The 20,832-nt window shown below is 36.8% G+C and overlaps 1 protein-coding gene across 6 annotated transcripts in view; it reads right to left on the bottom strand.

The window, feature by feature from the left end:
• Positions 1-20,832, bottom strand: part of LOC102147301 (contactin-associated protein-like 3) — a 235,753-nt gene that overhangs the window by 85,162 nt on the left and 129,759 nt on the right. For 5 of the 6 annotated variants that reach the window (XM_065530846.2, XM_045372905.3, XM_065530847.2 and 2 more), the window contains exons 5-9: positions 13,996-14,199; positions 13,133-13,317; positions 11,806-11,949; positions 7,509-7,770; positions 2,002-2,145 (exon numbers count right to left, since the gene is read on the bottom strand). In XM_065530846.2, coding sequence (XP_065386918.1) covers positions 2,002-2,145; positions 7,509-7,770; positions 11,806-11,949; positions 13,133-13,317; positions 13,996-14,199 — 939 coding nt within the window. The remainder of the gene's footprint in view (positions 1-2,001; positions 2,146-7,508; positions 7,771-11,805; positions 11,950-13,132; positions 13,318-13,995; positions 14,200-20,832) is intronic. The other variant, XM_074015786.1, reaches the window with a different exon arrangement.

Below are 20,832 nucleotides of genomic sequence, written 5' to 3'. Positions count from 1 at the left end.
ATAAATGTATCCATTAATAAAAGGTAATGGAGGCACAAAAGTTGATTTGAGCTAACAGTGATTCATCAATCACTGCTGAAGCAGCTTCAAATGGGAACTGGTTCAGGGACCCTTTCAAGGGAACGAAAAGGGCCAGCTTCTGTTAGGTAAATATAGGAGTTGTAGTTATACAATTGCCTTACTTGGTTGATCCTGCTGGAAAGTCTCTAGTTATATAAGTTAATTGGTGGCTTCTGATTGGTTAGCCTTAAGTTTGACCTTTTTTTTTTTTTTAAGCCATTTACAAGAAATAGCTCAAGTTAAAAGTTTTGCTTATATTGGTAAATCAAGCAAAGTTAAGACCACTTACAAGGCTTTGTCTGGTCAGAGATTCCTCAGGCCATTTTAATTTTCTTAAATAATTTAAATACACACTGTGTGCCAGAGGCAGCTCAGTGAAGTCTTTGAATGTCTGTGACTGTATATTTGGAAAAGTACATATTCTTTGTGAAACACCACAAATACTGATGAGGTAAAATGCAGTGTATAGGACTGTATGTATATAGCAAGTCTTCTATTACTAGATCTATATTTCTGTTTACATACAATTTTTATTACTAAGAAAGGTTGAATATATTTACCTTTCCAGTAAGAATTACAAGTAATTAAGCTACCTCCGTAACACCTCAGTGTTTAGGTACAGTGCAAAGTGGCTCTCTATATCTGTGTCCAGCATGGAATTTCTTACCTAGTTGAAAACTCTCTTACTTGAGAATAAGTTTTCTTATCATATATGTGGTGATATGGGATGATAACAGAATGCTTTAAAGTACAGGCATCCATGCCCCCATGTGACAAGTTTTCTCACATGATTATTTCTCTTAACTGTGATTTCCAGATATATAAGCCTCATCTTTGGGCTCACAGGAGCATTCTAGAATACAGAGCAGGGTTTTGCTGTTATTCCTAGTGGTTCTTTTAATTTAAAAAAAATCCAAACTTCCTTTATAATCAAAAGATCCACTTGTTTCCATTTCTTTAGCTTATGAGTTCTCATAGTCAGTTTGGGCTGCTATTAACAGAATCCCATGAACTGAGTGGCCTACACAACAAACAGTTATTTCTGTCAGTTCTGGATGCTGGAAAGTCTAAGTCTGAGACAAAGCAGATGCAGTGTCTGCTTCACAGACCACAGTCTTCTCCTTATAACTTTCCATGGCAGGAGAGGCACGGGAGTTCTCGTGGGCCTCTCTTATAAGGGCACTAATTCCATTCATGAGGGCTCCACCCTCCTGACTTAATTACCCTCCAAAGCCTCCTGACACCATGACTTTGGGGCTCAGGATTTCAACATATGAATCTGGGTGGGAGGAAGCAAACATTCAGTACTTTGTACCGGTGTAACACCAATTATACTGGATTCATTTAATATGCTTGTCTCCTATTAATTAATATTTATTATTGTCAATGTTTTGAAAGTACTTCATAATCAGTATATTTCCCATTACTCCTCCATATAAAAAATATTTATCCATCTATCTATAAACTGAGCTGTCTACTAATGATTCAGTAGTATATATTTAGATATAGACTTAAATATATAAGTAATATTTTATGTAAGCCAATGACTTTAGACAATATCATTTGTTTTGTTTTTACAAGTTAGCTGTTAGAAGTATAAATGGATTTATCTGTTGTAGAGATATGATTATGATATTGACATTTGAAAGTTTCCACTTATTTACTATGTATAGCTCAAATATATTTTCTTTTAATGTTAGATGAAAATATCAAGTTATTTAAACAGGAAGTAAACTTTCTGCAGATACTTATTTTTGTATTGGGAAGAAAAATTGATTAAATGTTTCCTTTTTACAAACTCAAAAAGTATTAATTTCATGGCTAGAGATAAATTATTTCTCAGTATTAACTTGGTTTAAATTTGACTAGAGACTCAAAATGCAAAGCAATAAAGATAAAAAGTGGTTCCACTGCCAATGTCATTCAATTGCGTTCTCTTACCTCCAAAATAATAGGTGTCACCTGAATCAATGAGCACAGCCACCAGGGGCTGAACAGCGGTGTCATCGTCCACCACCACATTCATATGGCTCCACTTAGCAGATAAGGACACAGAGTGCCAATGCCCATCGTTTAATCCAGCACCTGGAGGAAATAAAATCAGTTAGAGACAACTCTAAATTATGATCTCTGTAAACACTTGAAAACAATTTGATTCAGATCACTGAATAAGTCAGAGAAGAGTGGTATTTACATGTTGATGTATCACCAAAAAAAAAATTAACCACCTATCTTTAAAAATTTCATTTATTATGAAAATAATACATGAATAAAAATATTACTCTTTCTGAAGAATCACTATAATAAATTCTGATAATCTGCTTAAAGTACCTAGAATTTAATTATCAAATATATACATTAGAAGCCTTTACAATGGGATAAAAACAACACAGTTTGGTTCAATCTTTAAATGCAAAACTTACTTGCTTCACTGAATCTAACAAAAATATTTTACAAGAATGAAGAAAGTGAGTTGATAAAAAATGTCAAGAATGATTGTGAAAAGCTTTTCTTAGAAAAAGTTGACACATAATAATTGTACATACTTATGGGATGCAACAGGATTTGAAATGGGGGGAAAGATCACTGGATGTCTGGCTTACTGCACCCATTAATTAAGGTAAACCCTGCTTTCACTGTCTGAGCTATTTTACAGCCCTGTAAATTGTAGAAAACTGATAGTAATGCAAAATGACTTGTACCCATAGAAATGCAAATGACTTGTGCCTGGGGGGGTGCAGTTGGTTACTGGACCATTTCATTTCTGTCTGTAATTCATTTTGGCATTTCTTACCTGCCTGTATGTGTAGTACTTTGAATTCTCCTCTGAACTGACTATAACATCTTACTGGTTTCTTCATTGATTAATTAAAATCTTTAACATATATTCGTGTTTCTGAATTAACACATTATGATTATAGACATAATCATACTGTCTTTTAAAAGTTATTATTTGCTGGGCATGGTGGCTCACGCCTGTAATCCCAGCAATTGGCGAGGCTGAGGGGGGCGGATCACCTGAGGTCGGGAGTTTGAGACCAGCCTGGCTAACATGGTGAAATCCCATCTCTACTAAAAAACAAAAAATTAGCTTGGTGTGGTGGCATGTGCCTATAGTCCCAGTCACTTCAGAGGCTGAGGCACAAGAATCACTTGAACCCGGGAGGCAGAGGTTGCAGTGAGCTGAGATCACACCATTGTACTCCAGCCTGGGTGACAGAGTGAGATGCTGTCTCAAAAAAATAAAATAAAATAATAAAATAAAATAAAATAAAACATATTTAATATTTGATAAAAAATGCTTAGGAAAGAACTGGAGGTGTACTTTATATATGTACAGTATTTTTATATATTTACATTCACATCCACATTATTTTATGATTCTTAGTAGTAATTATGAAATTAATCTTGTGAAATAATTTGGTAACATAATGAATTGTCTTTGATGGCAAATTTAAATGTTAAGGTATTTAAAATCACTAGAGGTATTCTGTGTTTTCTTTTACTTGGTAATATGTCAAAGATACATGCCAATAAATGGTCTAAAAATAAGATTAGCTTCAAGAGGCCTATTAAATTAACATTGCACTGAAGTTTAAAATTACACAAAGATCAAAACTATTTCAGAAGTTACATATATCATAATAAACTTTAGACTAATAGAAATTTTCCTATAAAGTTAACATTTTACTTGATAGTCTTAGGAAACCTGTAAATTATTAAAATGACTGTGCTTGATTTATTTTTCTTCCTAACATGCATTTATGTGAAGTTAGTATATTATTAGCATTTCAAATGTAGTACTTCTTAAAAATTAAAAATTAACATTAAACTTTTAGCTTTCCATTTTAATCTTCAATGATGTATGAAACAAGCAGAAGTAATAATAAAGTGTAAGGAAATAAATTATTCTTTAAAATCAACCAAGAATCCGGATATCTTCAATGTAAAACTAGGCACTGTCTAAACACAGTCTCGAGGATTATATGATTCGGCAGGTCTCTGTGCCTTTTACTTTCTTTGAATTCTTTTTTTTTTTTTTTTTTTTTTTTTTTTTGTGAGATGGAGTCTCGCTGTGTCGCCCAGGCTGGAGTGCGGTCTCAGCTCACTGCAAGCTCCGCCTCCCGGGTTCCCACCATTCTCCTGCCTCAGCCTCCTGAGTAGCTGGGACTACAGGTGCCCGCCACCAAGCCTGGCTAAGTTTTTGTGTTTTTAGTAGAGACGGGTTTCACCATGTTAGCCAGGATGGTCTCGATCTCCTGACCTTGTGATCTGCTCGCCTCGGCCTCCCAAAGTTCTGGGATTACAGGCGTGAGCCACCACGCTTGGCCCCTTCTTTGAATACTTTTATCATCCTGTGAATTGTAGAATATTGAAAGCAGGCAAATGATTATTGTCCACAGACATGCAAATGAATTTCGTCTGGTAGAAACACAATTGATCTTCCTGGTTCCTCTACCCCATCCCATGGAATAAGCCAGTTTTACATGATGCACAAAATCATTGCAGCTTACTGCTTATATATCTTTGATTCTTTGAACCTGTTGTAACATCTTACTGATTCCCTCATAAACTAATGAGTTAAACAAAATCTTTGACATGTTCTTTTTATAACTGCAAAAAGTGCCCTCTTTAAGAATATCTTTTGACAAATAAAAGCAGATCTTTGTGTAATTGTTTTCATGTCTATCATCCACATTTGTTTCCTTTTTGTTTTCTATTAGGTTGTATTTGGCCTTTGGCCATAGTTTATGCACAAGAAAATCAGATACAGTGGAATCTATATTTTAATGAGAAGTTATTAAATTAATTGCCCACAACATAGATATTATTTTAAACACATTTGAGTATGAAGATGATCTCTGCGTTAACAACTACAACATTTTAACTGCAGAGGCAAAATATCACACTCACAAAGCCATGAGCTAAAGCAAAATCCTGATGAGATTTAAGAACTTTAATTATATTTAATTCTAGTTATTGTGCAACCCAGAACTGGACGAAGTGCTTGCTCAGCACCTCATTGAATCCAGAATATATGCAACTCATCAGCAGTAAAGCTGAACCAACTACTGTAGGAAAAAAATTGAGGGCGGTCTTTGAAATGGGGAAAAGAGATTACTGGTTGTGGAAAGATTAGCTGACATTACAGGATTGTAAACCATCATCTTGGACTGGGTTACTTTACAGCTGTGTAGTGACAGAAGTTAACTTGCAGAACATTGATAATAATGCAAATAATGCTTGTCCACAGAGATGCAAAGTGTGTACAGGGAAGGGATTTGCCTTTCCCTGTGGATATTGACAAATTCTGCTAGGTTTGCATCTCAGCATCTCCTTTCTGGCTATAAATGTGTGGTACTTCTTTAAACTGGCCTTACTGGTGTAAGGGTAAACACAAACTAAACCAAACAAACAAAAACTTTGTTAGTGCTAAAAGGGATACACACTTTCACTCACTTTTTTTCCTTACAGCATTTCTTTCAGAAAACTTGTAATTGTACATCTTTAAAATCTTAAAACAAACAAACAAAAACAACAACAACAAAAAACCTTATTTAGCCTCTTTCTTGTTTCCAGAAGTGTTTTTCTTCAGGACCTTGGAGACATTTCTTTGAAATGTAAACATCAAGAAAGGTAGTGCTCCTAACTCCTTATCTCCCTGGGATTTTAACATAGGTGCCTGGCTCCACTTGTCAAAGAGACATGAAGGAGTTTAGTTTTCCTGTGTATAAAGGAGTGTGCCTCCCCAGTTACCAGGTGAATATAAGATGGGCTGTGTAGCAAAATGGTGCTGTCAAGTCCTCTTACTTGAGGACAAGTTGTCCTTTATCTTTAGAACATGTATGTAATGGGTTGTATCTGTCTGGCTATATAAATGGATGAAATTTGTCTTTGCAATCACATTAGCGATTGCCTGAAATGTGCATCATAGTCTGGCTTAATGCTTATTCTGTAATAAGACTATTTACTTTCTACCTTGGGAAACTGATTCACTATGTTGGTAGGCGATTTTATCTTATTTCCCTAACACTGGTTCTCTCATTAATTAATGAGTTAAAGAAAATCTCTGACATATGTTCATTCTGTATCTGTGTGTGGGTTATAATTTTAACCTTTCTTGGAAAAAAATCTTATTCGTGAAGAAACGGAAAATAGGTTTGCATTTGTAAACGATAAAAAAATATACATTCCCTCTGAATATCTGTTTTATCTCCCCTAAAACACCTGTGTGAGGTGGCCACAGATTCTAATACCCAGGGCTTGCCTGATTGTTCCAGAAGTACTGAGATAAGGTCCCGCCCTCTGAATTTCTTCACAGGTCTTGCTTTCATACCACAACATTTAACAGCAGTGTAGTCACACGTGCCTCTTACAGTCAAAAGGAATCTTTTTTTGAGCATGATAATCCCCTGGTCTCAAGCGGAAGTCAGCCTCTTCATCTATGCCTTCTTCTTTTTCAGATCACGCTATCTTTTTTTTTTTTATTTTTAAAGCCCCCATTTGGTTCTGATGCCAGTTTAGGCACAATGTCAATTTAGGACCCAGCGCTCCTCCCGTGTGCAAATCCAGTCATCACAATCCAGCAGCTCTGTAGTTAACAAACGTGCCCACATCGGACTGCACGTGAGATTAGTTCCCATCTACTGTTACTCAGTCCGGCCTCGTGGGATTTGAGCCCCTAACCTAGCAGGGATGGCAAAGCATTTGCCCAACAAAAACAAGCCGTGATGGAGAGTGGGGATGAGAGGCCTGTGTGTGGGGTGGGCATTGTGCTAATAAAATCAGACTTCCTTCCTATTGTTCTCCCTGCAAAGGAGGTCTGAGGTTTACCATTTCACAAGTGAAAACAGCTGAGGCTCAGGAGGCTTGCTGATTTGCATTTCAGAAGGGCAGTAAGTGGAGGAGCTGAGATTCTTCCAGGGTGCTAGGCTATCCCAGAAAACTAATCGGCCATCAAAAAAGAGTAAGAACTCTTGGTATTTGCCAGCATCTTTCACTATAAGGTGATAGTTATCAATTGCCTACTGTGTGTAGAATATTTGTGCACAGACCCTAAGAGGAGAGGCGGGGTGGAGAAGGGAAAGAAGTGAGGACAGGAGAGGAACATGCCCCGGGTGTTGTCTGTTCCATGAGGTCCTGACCCTAGTTCTTTGGGATGGAGGCTGGTATATGTTTGTCAGGAAATGGAGCTTAAGGGTATTACATATTTTCCTTGTACATGGGAAGGTACATTTGCAGAAATATGCATTTCATATTTCTCATATATAGTCATTTTGGTCAAAAGAACACTTTAGTGACGGCTGTGTGTGCCACACAGGAACAGTCTAAAAGGAAACAGCAATCTCTTCCTCTAGTGGGGGCATCGAGCATCTCACTGCCTCATTCACTCATTACCAAATGATTTCCATGTGGATATGTCAGGTTTATGGGAATACAACTGTTACCTGCTGTGACATTCTTTGGTGACTGTCCCGGCTGGAAGAGACTCAGTTTGAGCTTGCCATCCTTAAGAAAGAGGACGAAACTCCCTGAACCACGTTGAAGTTCGCCGAAAAGCAAATGTCCTGCTCTGTTCCACGTTCGAAATTGGAAAGTGACAGACACTTTGTCCTCCCCAGAGTTGGCCGGCAGAGCCAGGTAACTCCTGGAGCTCAGAAAAGTCACAGGGACAGTCTGTGGCTGTGGACATGAGAATGACACATTTCCCTACAAATAAAACAAAAGAGCACATTGAACAGCCTTACAGGTGGTGCTTCTATCTAATTAAAGTCAGATTTTACAAAGACGTACAAGGCTTTTTATCAATCCAGGATTTTATAAATTAGTCTGCCTGCTAAAGCCGAAATCTATGAATGACATTTATCTTCTCTTTCAGCATAAGTATTATTATAATTGGGCAGACGTCCATGTGGCTTTCTGTGTGTATGTGAGAAATTCTCCACTTCTCTACTTCTTCAGCATTAGTAAAGGAGTCTCAATATAATTTTAGTTCAATAGGAGTTTAATCTGTGCGAACTATTTTCCAGGCCCTGTGCTAGCCCTGAGGATACAGCAAATAACAGGACATTTTCATACTCTGTCTTTCTCCTGAGCAACATTTGGTCTTCCCTACACAATCCTCAAAATCTCCTTTGAACCAGCTATTTTACTAGTCCCCTCATTAGTTAATGAATTGACTAAATCTTTGACACATGCTTATTTGATATTTGCATGGGTCATATTTTTAGCTGTTGGAAAATTATATTTGACAGTCTTTCAAATGGTTTTCAGATCTAATAGTTACATACAATGTTTGCGTGTAGTATTTTTAGCATGAAAACATTGATTTTTATATAGTCAATTATGTCTCTATTGTATTTTACAGCTTCTGAGTTTCCAATCTTTGTTAAGAAAGTTTCATACTACCCTAGGTCCTACAATCTCATAGATTTTCTTTAAGATTGTTGTGGTTTGTTTCTCCTCCTCCTTAATTTACATATTCTTAGTGTGCATAAGATACTGATCATGCTTATTTTCTGCCTTATGGACACTTGTTTGTTCCGGCAGAATTTCTGAAATAATCCCTGTTCCACCGAATTGAGCCACATTCCTTATTACTAATAACTTTGCACATAAACTGGGATCTTTCTGAGATCTCAACTTTGTTTTTACTTCTCTATTCCTATCCACTACCATACTGATTCTAGCATAGCAGCTTTTAGTATGTTTTAATATCTGGTAAGTCAACATCTTACCGGGCTTTTTAATGTTTTTGTTTTGCTTTGTTTGGCTGGTGAAAGGAATAAGCAATTCTTGGGCATTATTCACACATAGGAATTTCAGTTCCAGAGAAAAACCCCAGCAATTCTGATTTTACTTGGAATTTCCATGGATTTATTTATATTAACATACTATAGATGATTTTAGAAAAAGAATGTTACTGGAGCAAGACATAATATAGGGTAGTGGCTCTCAAACCTAGCTAAACAGTTGAATCGCCAGATGCAGATGCAGACCAATTAAAATCCCAATATCTGGGGGTGGATCCAGGTAACTGTATCTTTTGAATCTCCTCTGGTGACTCCAAGATAAAGCCAAGTTTAAGAACCACACTGATCCAGCAGTAAAACAATTTTCAAAACGGAATCATGTTTAAAAAAAACTCTGCCACAACGTACTTTAGAAATGGATATAATTCAGTTATCATTTTATTATAATCTTTAATACACATTATAACTGCATACATCAATCAGAACATTTCTTTCTGACTATTTTTGTAATTCTGCTGAATGGGAAATAGTTTTCATTACAAGAAAACGTTTGCAGAAGAAAATTTAAAAAGAAAACATTTGCTGTAACGAATTGAATACCAAAAGCTTACGAGTAATTGGCGCTGATCCGTAGTACACATTTACTCACTGGACTATTACATGTTATCTTTTTATCAGCTGCATATTTCTTGCCCTCATCATTTACGCGGGTAGCTGCCTGCTACATACAACAGAGGCAGGGCTTCTTGCCACAGAGGCGTGCTTGGTAGTCGACGGAATGAATTCTGGCAATTGATTTTGCCAATAAAATATAGTTTTAAACGTTTTCCTTTTATGTATTGGAACAACTATTTTCCTGTTTTCATACAGAACACATAAAATTGTAGTAATTCTGAAAATGGAATTCCCATAAATAACATTATATATCCATACGCACAATTTGGAATGAAATGTCTTTTTGTTTTTGTGTGAACCTTACACATTTAAATAACCTCATTCAATGTAATTAGTAAATAGTTTTCTTGAGGATGATATCCAGAACCCAGAAATACCAGTGTAACTGTGGTTCTCCTTATTGGCTACACTCAATTAATAATTCCATCAGTGAACCCATCAGTAATTCAGAATAACATGAAATGTGTATGAAAACCTGTGTCTGTTTTCCTCAAATAGTCTTGTCTCCTTGTGTCATAAGGCCCAACTCACTCGTATTCACCTCAATGACAGTATATTTGGAAATAGCCTCATAGAAGTTAGGGTGAGGAGGAGGGATTCTTCTGAACACCAAGGACTGGCAGATAACAGGTAGCTTAATGTTCAGAATGTGTTAGGTTAGGCTTCTTGACACGGATGCCCATTGGCCAAACCCATCTTTGCATCTGTATCTGAGTAATGCATCTCCAATAAAGCCAACTTCAATAACCGGGTCTTTTTTCTTTTTCCAGCTGAGCAGCACTTAAATGTCAGTTTCTCCACGGACAGAAACTTTAGGTAGGGGGCTGTTCCACTGATCTCCTTCCTCTTTTCATTTCTTTTTCATCTTGTCAGAGGAAGCTGTGCTCTGTGGAGTCTTGTTATCACTGTTCCCTCTGGTGTTTCCTTTTTCATGTATCTTGATGGTATTTTTCATTTTTATGATCTCAGCATGGTGCTGTTCATAGTAGAACTTAAGACTTCAAACCCATCTTTGCTTTTTTTTTTCTCCTTTACCTTCTTGGAAAGTCCATGGGCTTCACAGCCGTTTTTCCCTTTTTCTCACGCTAACCTAAGTGATGTATTCATCGTGTGGCCTGGTGACAGAGTCAGAGATGTTTTTCAGGTGTTGGTCCTGCAACCCATGAGCCAACTCCTCCAGCACAAAACAGGAAAGAAAACATTTTTACAACAATACGAATGAATATTCTCATGGTGTGCTTCTGAGAGACACTGACAACTAAACAGGAGCTTTCCCTTTAACCCCAGCTTAGATATTTCAAACTTTAAACATTGAAAGAAGTTTATTAACTGATTTGGAAGTATTTCCAGTTGACTAGGGAATAGATCATTAGGGATTGCCATTGCAAAATAATTGGTCTCCTGTGAATAATAACACCAAAAATACGTGAGACGTATGCATTCTGATTTCCATGTAAAAATAGAAAGTTATTTTATTTCATATAAAAATGAAACAACTATGTCCCAAGAGGCATATTTACTTTATAACTTTTTATGCATAATAAAAAATTACAGTATTAGGCTGGGTATGGTGGCTTATGCCTGTAATCCCAGCATTTTGGGAGGCCGAAGCGAGTGTATTGTCTGAGCCCAGGAGTTCGAGACCAGCCTGGCCAATGTGGCGAAACCTCGTCTCTACTAAAAGAAATTAGCCAGGCATGGTGGCACACACCTGTAGTCCCAGCTACTCGGAAGGCTGAGGCAGAAGAATGGCTTGAACCCAGGAGGCAGAGGTTGCAATGAGCCAATATTGTACCACTGCACTCTAGCCTGGGCAACAGAGCAAGACTGCATCTCGAAGAAAAAAAAAAAAAAAAAAAAAAAGATGGCCGGGCACAGTGGCTCACGCCTGTAATTCCAGCATTTTGGGAGGCCGAGGTGGACAGATCACCTAAGATCAGGAGTTCGTTACCAGCCTGGCCAACATGGCGAAACCCCATCTCTACTAAAAGTACAAAAATTAGCTGGGCATGGTGGCGGGCACCTGTAATCCCAGCTACTCAGGAGGCTGAGGCAGGAGAATTGCTTGAACCCGGGAGGCAGAGGTTGCAGTGAGCTGAGATTGTGCCACTGCACTCCAGCCTGGGAGACAAGAGGGAGACTCTGTCTCAAAAAATAAAAATAAAAAATAAAAATAAATTACTATATTAAATGGGCAGCTGTTAAAGTAAGAGTTGATTCTTAAAATATTATATGAAATGGAGACTTCACATGAATAATTTTTAAATGCAAATGATAAAATGTCCTTTTTTCTTTCCTTCCCATTAGGCTTCCTTACCATCATGAGGATCTGTGGTTTGTGTTTCTTGGCTAATTCGGCAACATCCACTCCATTATAATACAGATTTTCTAAACAGCCATGAAAGCTTTTACGTGTGAATGCCCGTGCTCTTCCAGGTGTCGGAACTCCCCCAAAGCTGATCTTAGAAAGAAAAATGACATAAATAACATTGTTTAGTGATTTTCAGATTACGTGTTTAAAGCATCTATAATAGCTCTAGTACTGTCACAGATCCATTCCCATTATCTTATATTTCCATGCTTGCTAATTCCAAATGAAGTGTTCTGTCATAGTGGCAGCTGTTAATACCTTCATTTCTGGCACCAGACAGTTCTGAACAAACTTAAAGGAAGAAGTCAACACACATTTTCTACCACATCGAACATTTTTCAGCCATGTAGTAAATGTTGTTTTGTGGGTCAGAGGATCTCTTTTGCAATACTCAGCTCTGACACTGGAGTACCAATGTGGCCATAGACAATACATAAAGAAAGAGAATATGTTCCAATAAAACTTTCTCTTTTGAACAAAAACAGGCTTTTAATTTTTTTATTAAAAAATGGCCAAACTTGGCCTGATGCCAACCTGTGCATTAGATATTATCTTCTGCTATTACATGGTTAAAGTAATAAAACTGAATAATCTGATATAGGACTAGTATCTTCAGTTTAATATTATATGCCAAAGTCACTTAAACATCATAGTTTTTCTGGTTTGTTCTGATCCTTCATACACTTTAAGGTGTCCTGTGAAGGACGGGAAGAACAGATGCTATTTAACAGTGTAGCTTAGATACATATGGGCAATGGGTTGCAAAAAGAATGACTGCCTTAAAAAAATCAGGAAATTGTTTATATGTGAGCTTCTGACTTTCTTGTTATTTAATATATCTATTGGTATATATCTTGTTAACTTCTCAAAGTGATCCTAGATAACGCTATGTTGGTTAGGATTGCACCAAGACAAGAAAAAAATCCCCCAGGAATCTGCATAGTCAAACAACAAGTGTAATATACCAGATGAAATTTCAAATGAAATGTATTCAAATGAATACATTTAATAACATTGCTTGCTGCTTTGTTATTTCTTCATTTGTAGATTTCCTAAACCTAACACTGACTGTTTACTTCCTTTCAAGGTGGAAAAGATGATCTATAATAATAAATTGACCTATTAGAAGGCATAAACAGTTTCATAGCACCAGGACAGACATACCTATTACTATTAGTCAACTTAGTTATGAATAACTATAAAATGGCATTTCTCTATGCAGTTAGCTTATTTTTCAGGTTATATTTAATTTAAACTATATATCTATAAGAACCTCAAAATTAAGATCCAAGTAACTGGATTCTCCCTTTGCTTGGAAATGATGAGTGTGTTTGTCCACAGTGAAGTTGACCTGTGTGTCGAGTAGCTCAATGAGGACAGAATGCCAGTGCTGGTCGTCCAGCAGGCTGCCCAGGGTGAGGGTCACAGGAGCAATAGTGGTAGGCAGCTTAGCATTGCCTTAAAGGAGAGGGAAAAAAACACTCAGTTATTTCTGTTCAAAATCATGGCTTCCCTTTTTTAGTTGAGCATCACAGTTTGCATCCAACTTTCCATCTTACAGAGTTGTTTTCTCACTTTCTCCTTATCTTGAACACAACATCCTTACACTGTTTTTATTTCTTTAAGTTCAATTCTACACTTCGTTGAAATTTTTCTTAGTAATTTATTTTTTCTATTATTCATGACATTTATATTTACACTGCAAATATTTTCTTTCTTAGAACCTCATTATCAGCATTATCTCATAATTTTATAATGATCCATTCTTGTTTTTATGATATGTGTAATCGTATATTACATATATATTATACACATATATGGTGATCTTCTTGCATAGTCTGTCACAATATAGGCTGTTTACAGAAATCATACTTAGGATATGTACATATTACATGCATCTGTTAGTAATGCTCTTAAACTTTCATTTACATTTGTTCATTGCAGTTCTACTTTGTGCTTACTGTCCCAGAGTAACTATCACTTGTGTATTTTTTTTTTCTTAAAAGTGTTCTGGTTTAGATGATGAATTATACGGTCATTTTATCTAACTATGAAAAGACTGAGTACCAACAAATGTACTTTCATGTAAACAGATTTTTTTAAACTACCGGTATAAAAGTTCAAGTATTTTTTTACCTGAATTAAGAAAAAAGACAAGTTTTCCTTTAATTAATTCCAGAGTAATGTGATTTCCATGTTGTCCTTCTCTGTGAAGTAGAATTCCATTGCTCTGTATGGCTTTAAATTTCAAAGAAATAACGTCCCTTACTGGTTTTAAAGGTTTTTTATCAAGTTTGTACAGCAGAGCACTTTGTCCATCAAAATAAACCACCTCAGATTCTAGGAAAGAGGATATTAAAAAGAAATTCTAAATATAAATATGCCATACAGTAGCACACTGAAAATGTGTGCATCAATATGCCACACCACACACACATAGACACACATTGCATTTCTAATCCATTCATTGAAGGAAACAACTGACAATAATATATTTTCTGTTGGCATCATGAGTTGATATACGTAATACCCACTGTTAGATTTTTCTAACATTTTCTCAAACTTCATCAGTGAGAAATGCTTTTATTAATCTACTCCCAATGGCTCTTATCTTTAAGATAAAAGCAGCCCATTTCTTCGCATTCTATTTGATTAAAAACAATCAGGAAAGAAGTTGTATTTTACTACATAAAGTCTTTATTTTAAGGTCATTATTTTATTTTTTTTATTACACTTTAAGTTCTAGGGTACATGTGCACAACGTGCTGGTTTGTTACATATGTATACATGCGCCATGTTGGTGGGCTGTACCTATTGACTCGTCTTTTACATTAGGTGTATCTCCTAATGCTATCCCTCTCCCCACCCCACAACAGGCCCCAGTGTGTGATGTCCCCCTTCCTGTGTCCAAGTGTTCTCATTGTTCAGTTCCCACCTATGAGTGAGAACATGCAGCGTTTGATTTTTTGTTCTTGCGATAGTTTGCTGAGAATGATGGTTTCCAGCTTCATCCATGTCCCTACAAAGGACATAAACTCAATCCTTTTTTATGGTTGCATAGTATTCCATGATGTATATGTGCCACATTTTCTTAATCCAGTCTATCATATATTAAATATCAGTGTCACTCAATTTAAATACCTTTATTCATTCCCAGTAGCTTTGGCTTCTCTTGATTCTTACACATGTACCTACTTTACTAAAGATTTTGTCTGTTTGTAAAGATACAGAAACACACACATATCATACTTATTAAATACTGCTTTAGACATGTAGTAAATGAATTTTAAATGAGATGACATGTAATATTTTTCTCAACCCTCGGCTAACAGTACTGCTAATGAGAACTGCAATGCGTCAACTTGGCTAGGCCATGGTAAACAGTTTTTGGTTAAATACTAGATGTTGCTGTGCAGGTATTTTTTAGAGGTAATCAATAATAAATCAGTAGACATTGAGTAAAGCAGGTTAAACTCCATAATGTGGGTGGGCCTCATCCAATCAGTTGAAGGCTGTAAAAGAAAGAAACATGAAGTTCTCTAGGGAGGAAGGAATTTTGCCTCCAGACTACCTTTGGACTCCAGCTGCAATATCAACTCTTACTTAGGACTTGCCAGTCCCTACAATCAAGTAAGCCAATTCCTTAAATAACTCTCTCTCTCTCTCTCTACACACACACACACACACACACACACACACACACCCACACCCACCCCACACACATCCTGTTGGTTCTGTTTCTCTGGAGAGCCCTGACGGATAAAGGCACAGAGGTTTTGTTTTCCTGGATGCTTTGTTGAGAGAGCATGGCCTTAACACCTCTGGTTTGCTTCTTCCTGCTGTAGCTTGTCAGAACTCCAATGCTGCCACACTCTCTCAGCACTCTGTCAGGTCTTATAATTCACTATAAATGTCACATATGTTCAGCTCATCAAAAAACAAGTTGTTTTATTTTATCAGTAATAAAAAATAATATTTGATATTTGTCAAAATTACCCAGAAAATCTTTTTCAAAAGTAAAAAGAAAAATAAGCAATTGTCCTTTGAAACATATATTTATTTAATAAATGATGCATGAAAATCCAGTGAGATATGAAACTATTTGAAGCTGACTAGCTGATGTCATTCAAGTCAATAAGATGGCATTATTTGTTTAATTATATTTAATTTCAAAAAAATATTACTAGTATTTTTTGCATGGCTATCCATTTCATTCACATTATCTGAACTATATATAATAAACTGCACTTCAAGAATTGTCCATTTTATGTATCATTTAAAAATTTAGAAGTTTGATTTGCTCACATTGGGCTAATGTACTCATATGGAATTAATGTATCAAGTGCATGATGAATAAACACATTCTGAGTAAATTGTGTGTAAACTAAACAATTATTCCTTGTTATATAACTTATTATACATTCATGAAAAAAACAAAACTCTGTCAAATGTAAATGAAGATATCTAAGATTATTATTCCATGGCCATAAACTAAGGGAAACTTGAAAAAGATTGACTACAGACTTCCACATTTTTAGCAATGCCCTAATACTTCAGTTTTTATCATGTCTTTATTTGTTGCTTAAAGAAAATGCTAATATTTGAGCTATTTTTTTCAGTTGACTACAAAAAAAGTTTTCTTCCCAAAAAGGTTTTTTCTGGATTACTGCAACCTATACGTTTCTTTTTTCATTCTATGTTTACTATTACTCTCCAACAGCGGTATTGATCTTCTAAGGCATGTGAAGTGTATTTCCTGGAATGTTTCCCTCAGGCAAATAGAATAGTAAAAAAATATCAACTAAAAGAGACATAAAGCAATGACCTTGAAATTCTTTTGTCCTTTAGCTGATACCTTGATTTTCTCTTCATTGTAACTGCTAGTGCTTGTATCTAGAAATAATATAGCTCATTATGCATATTTCAAAATAAAAACAGAAGAATGAATTGCAAATTCAAACTTCCTAAAAAGTATAAAACACTCAACTATGATTTATGAAGTCAATACATAAAAATATGAAACAAAAAACGATGTTTGGGATGGAAAGCATTGAGTTCAGTAAGTCAACACTAATGAGCTCGCCAAGATCAGCACTGGAGAGGGACAACTCCCACATAGTCCCTCTTGAATAAGATCCTCCCACTGGAGAAGCAAAATTTCAAGTCTTGGTGCTTAGAAGTAATGCCAAAAGGTAAACTCTTTTCCCACTTTCCACAAAAGTCATACTTTTAGCATTTTAAAACACTTGCAAGAGCAAAGAAAAGTTCTCCCAACTGGTCAGGTGCAGTGGCTCATGCCTGTAATGCCAACGCTTTGGGAGGCTGACGCGGGCAGATCACTTGAGCCCAAGAGTTGGAGACCAGCCTGGGCAGCATGGCAAGATTGGTTACACTTGCCTATGGTCCCAGCTACTTGGAAGGGTGAGGTCAGAGGATTGCTTGAGCCCGGGAGGTTGAGGCTGCTGCAAGCAGTGATTGTGCCACGCACTCCAACCTGGGCAACAAAGCAAGACTCCGTCTCAAGAAAAAAACAGTTCTCCTACCTAGCCACAATCAATACAAATATTCCCCTACAATATATATTTGAATAAAACACTAAAATAAAATAATTCCAGTAACACATTTAATATAATCTTTTATCAGAAACCTGTTGGAAAAAATCCTTTGTATGAAATTCAATTGTATAAATAGGAAATGTAGTGGGATAATGGAAAAATGTCACTTATTTTGTTTACAGTAAAATCCAACGTTCCTCAAAGTTTTCAGAATAAAAGACTTGCCATTCAAAATGAATCAAGAAAACTTAGCTTGTGGTTCAAAGTAGGAAGTGCTTTTCTAATTTTATATGAATTTAGTTTAAAATTATTAGCTTTATTAATTAAGATTATAGTTGTGACTGCTGAATCTCTATCAGTATTAGCAATGTGAACCCAACACGTTAGTTTGTCACCATTAGATCAGGAGCTACATTTCCTGTTCCATCCTGGGTAAGTTACATAGCCTCTCTGTGCCTCAGTTTCCTCATATGTGAAGTGAGAACACATACACTCCTCTCTCACAAGGTTGTTGTGAGGGTTAAATGAGTTAATATTTGTACTTTACAACAGTGCTGGGCATATGGGGTGCCCTCAGTGGACATCTGCCTCATTATTATTGTCAGGGCACTGGGCAGAGAAAAGAGGTAGAAATTAGTTTAAAATAGCACATAAGCGATTTATAGGAAAGTAGACACCTTAAAATGATAGCAGATTTAAGTTCTGAAGGACCTAGGAAATCTTCAGTTTCCATTAGGAAGAAGAGATTTGCAACCATTCATCCACAGTTACACAGCTCCTTCTCTGCCAGCCAGCTTGTTCCTGGGCTGACTCACTTCAATCAATCTTACTCAGAAGTATTAATATGTCTGTCTCATTTTCTTGTGTTAGAGGACCATGAGGGTTTTAAAATGATACTTGAAGATTATTGGTGCAATTATAATGTCTTCGCCACGCTTCCTCAAAGAATACTGGAACTGCTAAGGACAGATATATTCACAAAGTTCCCAAATGCTAATTCTTGTAAGATAAAGAACTTTGTCATACAAAATATTCACATGTCTAGGAAGAACTGTGTCAGAAGTAATTTTGCTAAAATGTGTTATGTCCTAATTCATACAGCTAATATTCACTGAGGGCCTTCCATATGCTTGGTGAAAGATAAAAATGCAAAAGGCAATGAATTACTTTCAAGGAGCCCACAGTATAGAAAAGAGGACATATAATCCTGAAATATGATTGTTTCTGCCACATTCACTGTAATGCTTCTGTAAACAGGCATCTGGTCCAGAATGATTTCTAAGAAACGATAAGGAAGGAGTCTACCTGCTTTAGACTCCTGCAAAGTATGAAGTCTCTGAAAAGCTAACATGAGTAATTTTGAGTTGCCATTTCCTTTATTTCCTTACACTATGTTTTAGATTCACATTTTACTTTTGTTAGAAACGCACTCTGTTGCCCATGCTGTAGTGCAGTGGTCCCTTCATAGCTCACTGCAGCCTTGACCTCCTGGGATCGAGTGATCCTCCAGCCTCAGCCTCCCAAGTAGCTGGGACTACAGGCATGCACTACAATGCCTGGCTAATTTTTTAATTTTTTTCTAGAGATGGGGTCTCACTATGATGCCAAGGCTGGTCTGGAATTCCTGGGCTTAAGCAATCTGCCTGCCTCAGCTTCGCAAAGCGTGGGATTACAGGCATGAGCCACCCCGCCTGGCCTACTTTCACATTTTCCACACACAGAATGTACTCTTAACTCTGGCTTCTCATTACTACTTTTCTGCTTCTCACTGTCATTCGAAGCACAGGCATGCCATCCCCATCCTACCTTGTACCGCCTTTTCAGGAGAAACACATCAACATTGAGAGGAAAATATTGTTTGAAAACAGCAAGATTCTATAGGGTGCAAACACTGATGTCTTACAAAACAACAACACTATTCCACAGAAATTTTCTTAAAGTGTTCTATCAGCCACCCTCATTCAGATCGACTAGGAGTGATCGCTCGGAGACTTTAGAACGTGAGCCTCAACCAGACCAGGAATCAGGATTTCTGTGGGTGAGACCCAGGGGTTTGCATATTTAATAAGTGAACTAGGTAGCTGTGAGGCACGAAGGCTTCAGGATGATTTATCAGGGATAATGGGCAAATTACAGTTTACTCTCTAAATAAATTGAATATTAATTCCAACATGGGGCCAGGCGCAGTGGCTCACACTATAATCCCAGCACTTTGGGAGGCAAAGGTGGGTGCATCATTTGAGGTTAGGAGTTCAAGAACAGCCTGGCCAACATGGTAAAACCCCATCTACTAAAAATACAAAAAAAATCAGCTGGGTGTGGTGGTGCATGCCTGTAATCTCAGCTACTCAGGAGGCTGAGGTGGGGGAACAGCTTGAACCCAGGAGGCAGAGGTTGCAGTGAGCCAAGATCACACCACTGCACTCCAGCCTGGGCGACAGAGAGAGACTCCCTCTCAAAAACAAAACAAAGAACTCCACAATTCCAATATGGAAACATAAATATCATTTTCACAGTTATAATTTATATTCAATAAATTTAAGGTTACAGTTCAATGAGTTTTAACAAATATATATACCTAAGTTATTGCCAAAAAATCAAGGTATAGGCAATTTCATATCAACTCACTAATTGCCATTTGTATCAAACCCCCAACACTGTCACCCAGACCCAGACCCAGGAAACCAGTGATCTGCATTCTGCAACTACAGGTTAGTTCTGTCAGTTCCAAAATTTCATAGAATTGTATAATGTGTACGTATTCTTTTGTGTCTGGGTTCCTTTGCTAACTGTAATGTTTCTGAGATACATGCACGCTGTTGCATATATCAACAGTCTGTTATTTCTTATAGCTTGGGGTATTCAACTGCTTGACAACTTGTTTATCCATTTACCTGCTGATAGACATTTGGACTGTTTCCAGGTTTAAACTTTATAAATAAGCTGCTAGGAATATTCACACATACATCTTTGTGTTGACATATGCATTCATTTCTCGCAGGTAAATACATGGGAGTGGAATTGCTGAGTTATATGTTAAGTGTATATTTAGCTTAGAAGAATGCCAAATTGTCTTCCAAAGTGATAGCATCATTTTCACATTTCCCACCAGCAATGTATGAGAATTCCATAGCTTTGCCAAACACTTGGTGTTTTCACTCTTTGTAATTCTAGCCATTCTGCTAGGTGTATAGTGGTTTCTCATTGTGATTTTTTTTTTTTTCTCTAAAGACTAGTGATGATTCTTTTTAATATAATAATAAGTTAGAATAGGTGTATTGGGATTCTGTAGATCAATTTGGGGAGGATAAGAATACTGAATCCTGCAATCGGTGAATACACAAAGCTTTCCTAGGAAATACTTGCCTTTATTCACTCACATACATTCTTTCCTTCTGGGCATAGTAAGAGGAACTCA

Source organism: Macaca fascicularis, chromosome 15 (assembly GCF_037993035.2).
Source record: "Macaca fascicularis isolate 582-1 chromosome 15, T2T-MFA8v1.1".
In the NCBI taxonomy this organism is placed as follows: Eukaryota; Metazoa; Chordata; class Mammalia; order Primates; family Cercopithecidae; genus Macaca; species Macaca fascicularis.
This window is presented reverse-complemented; position numbering and strand designations above follow the sequence as displayed.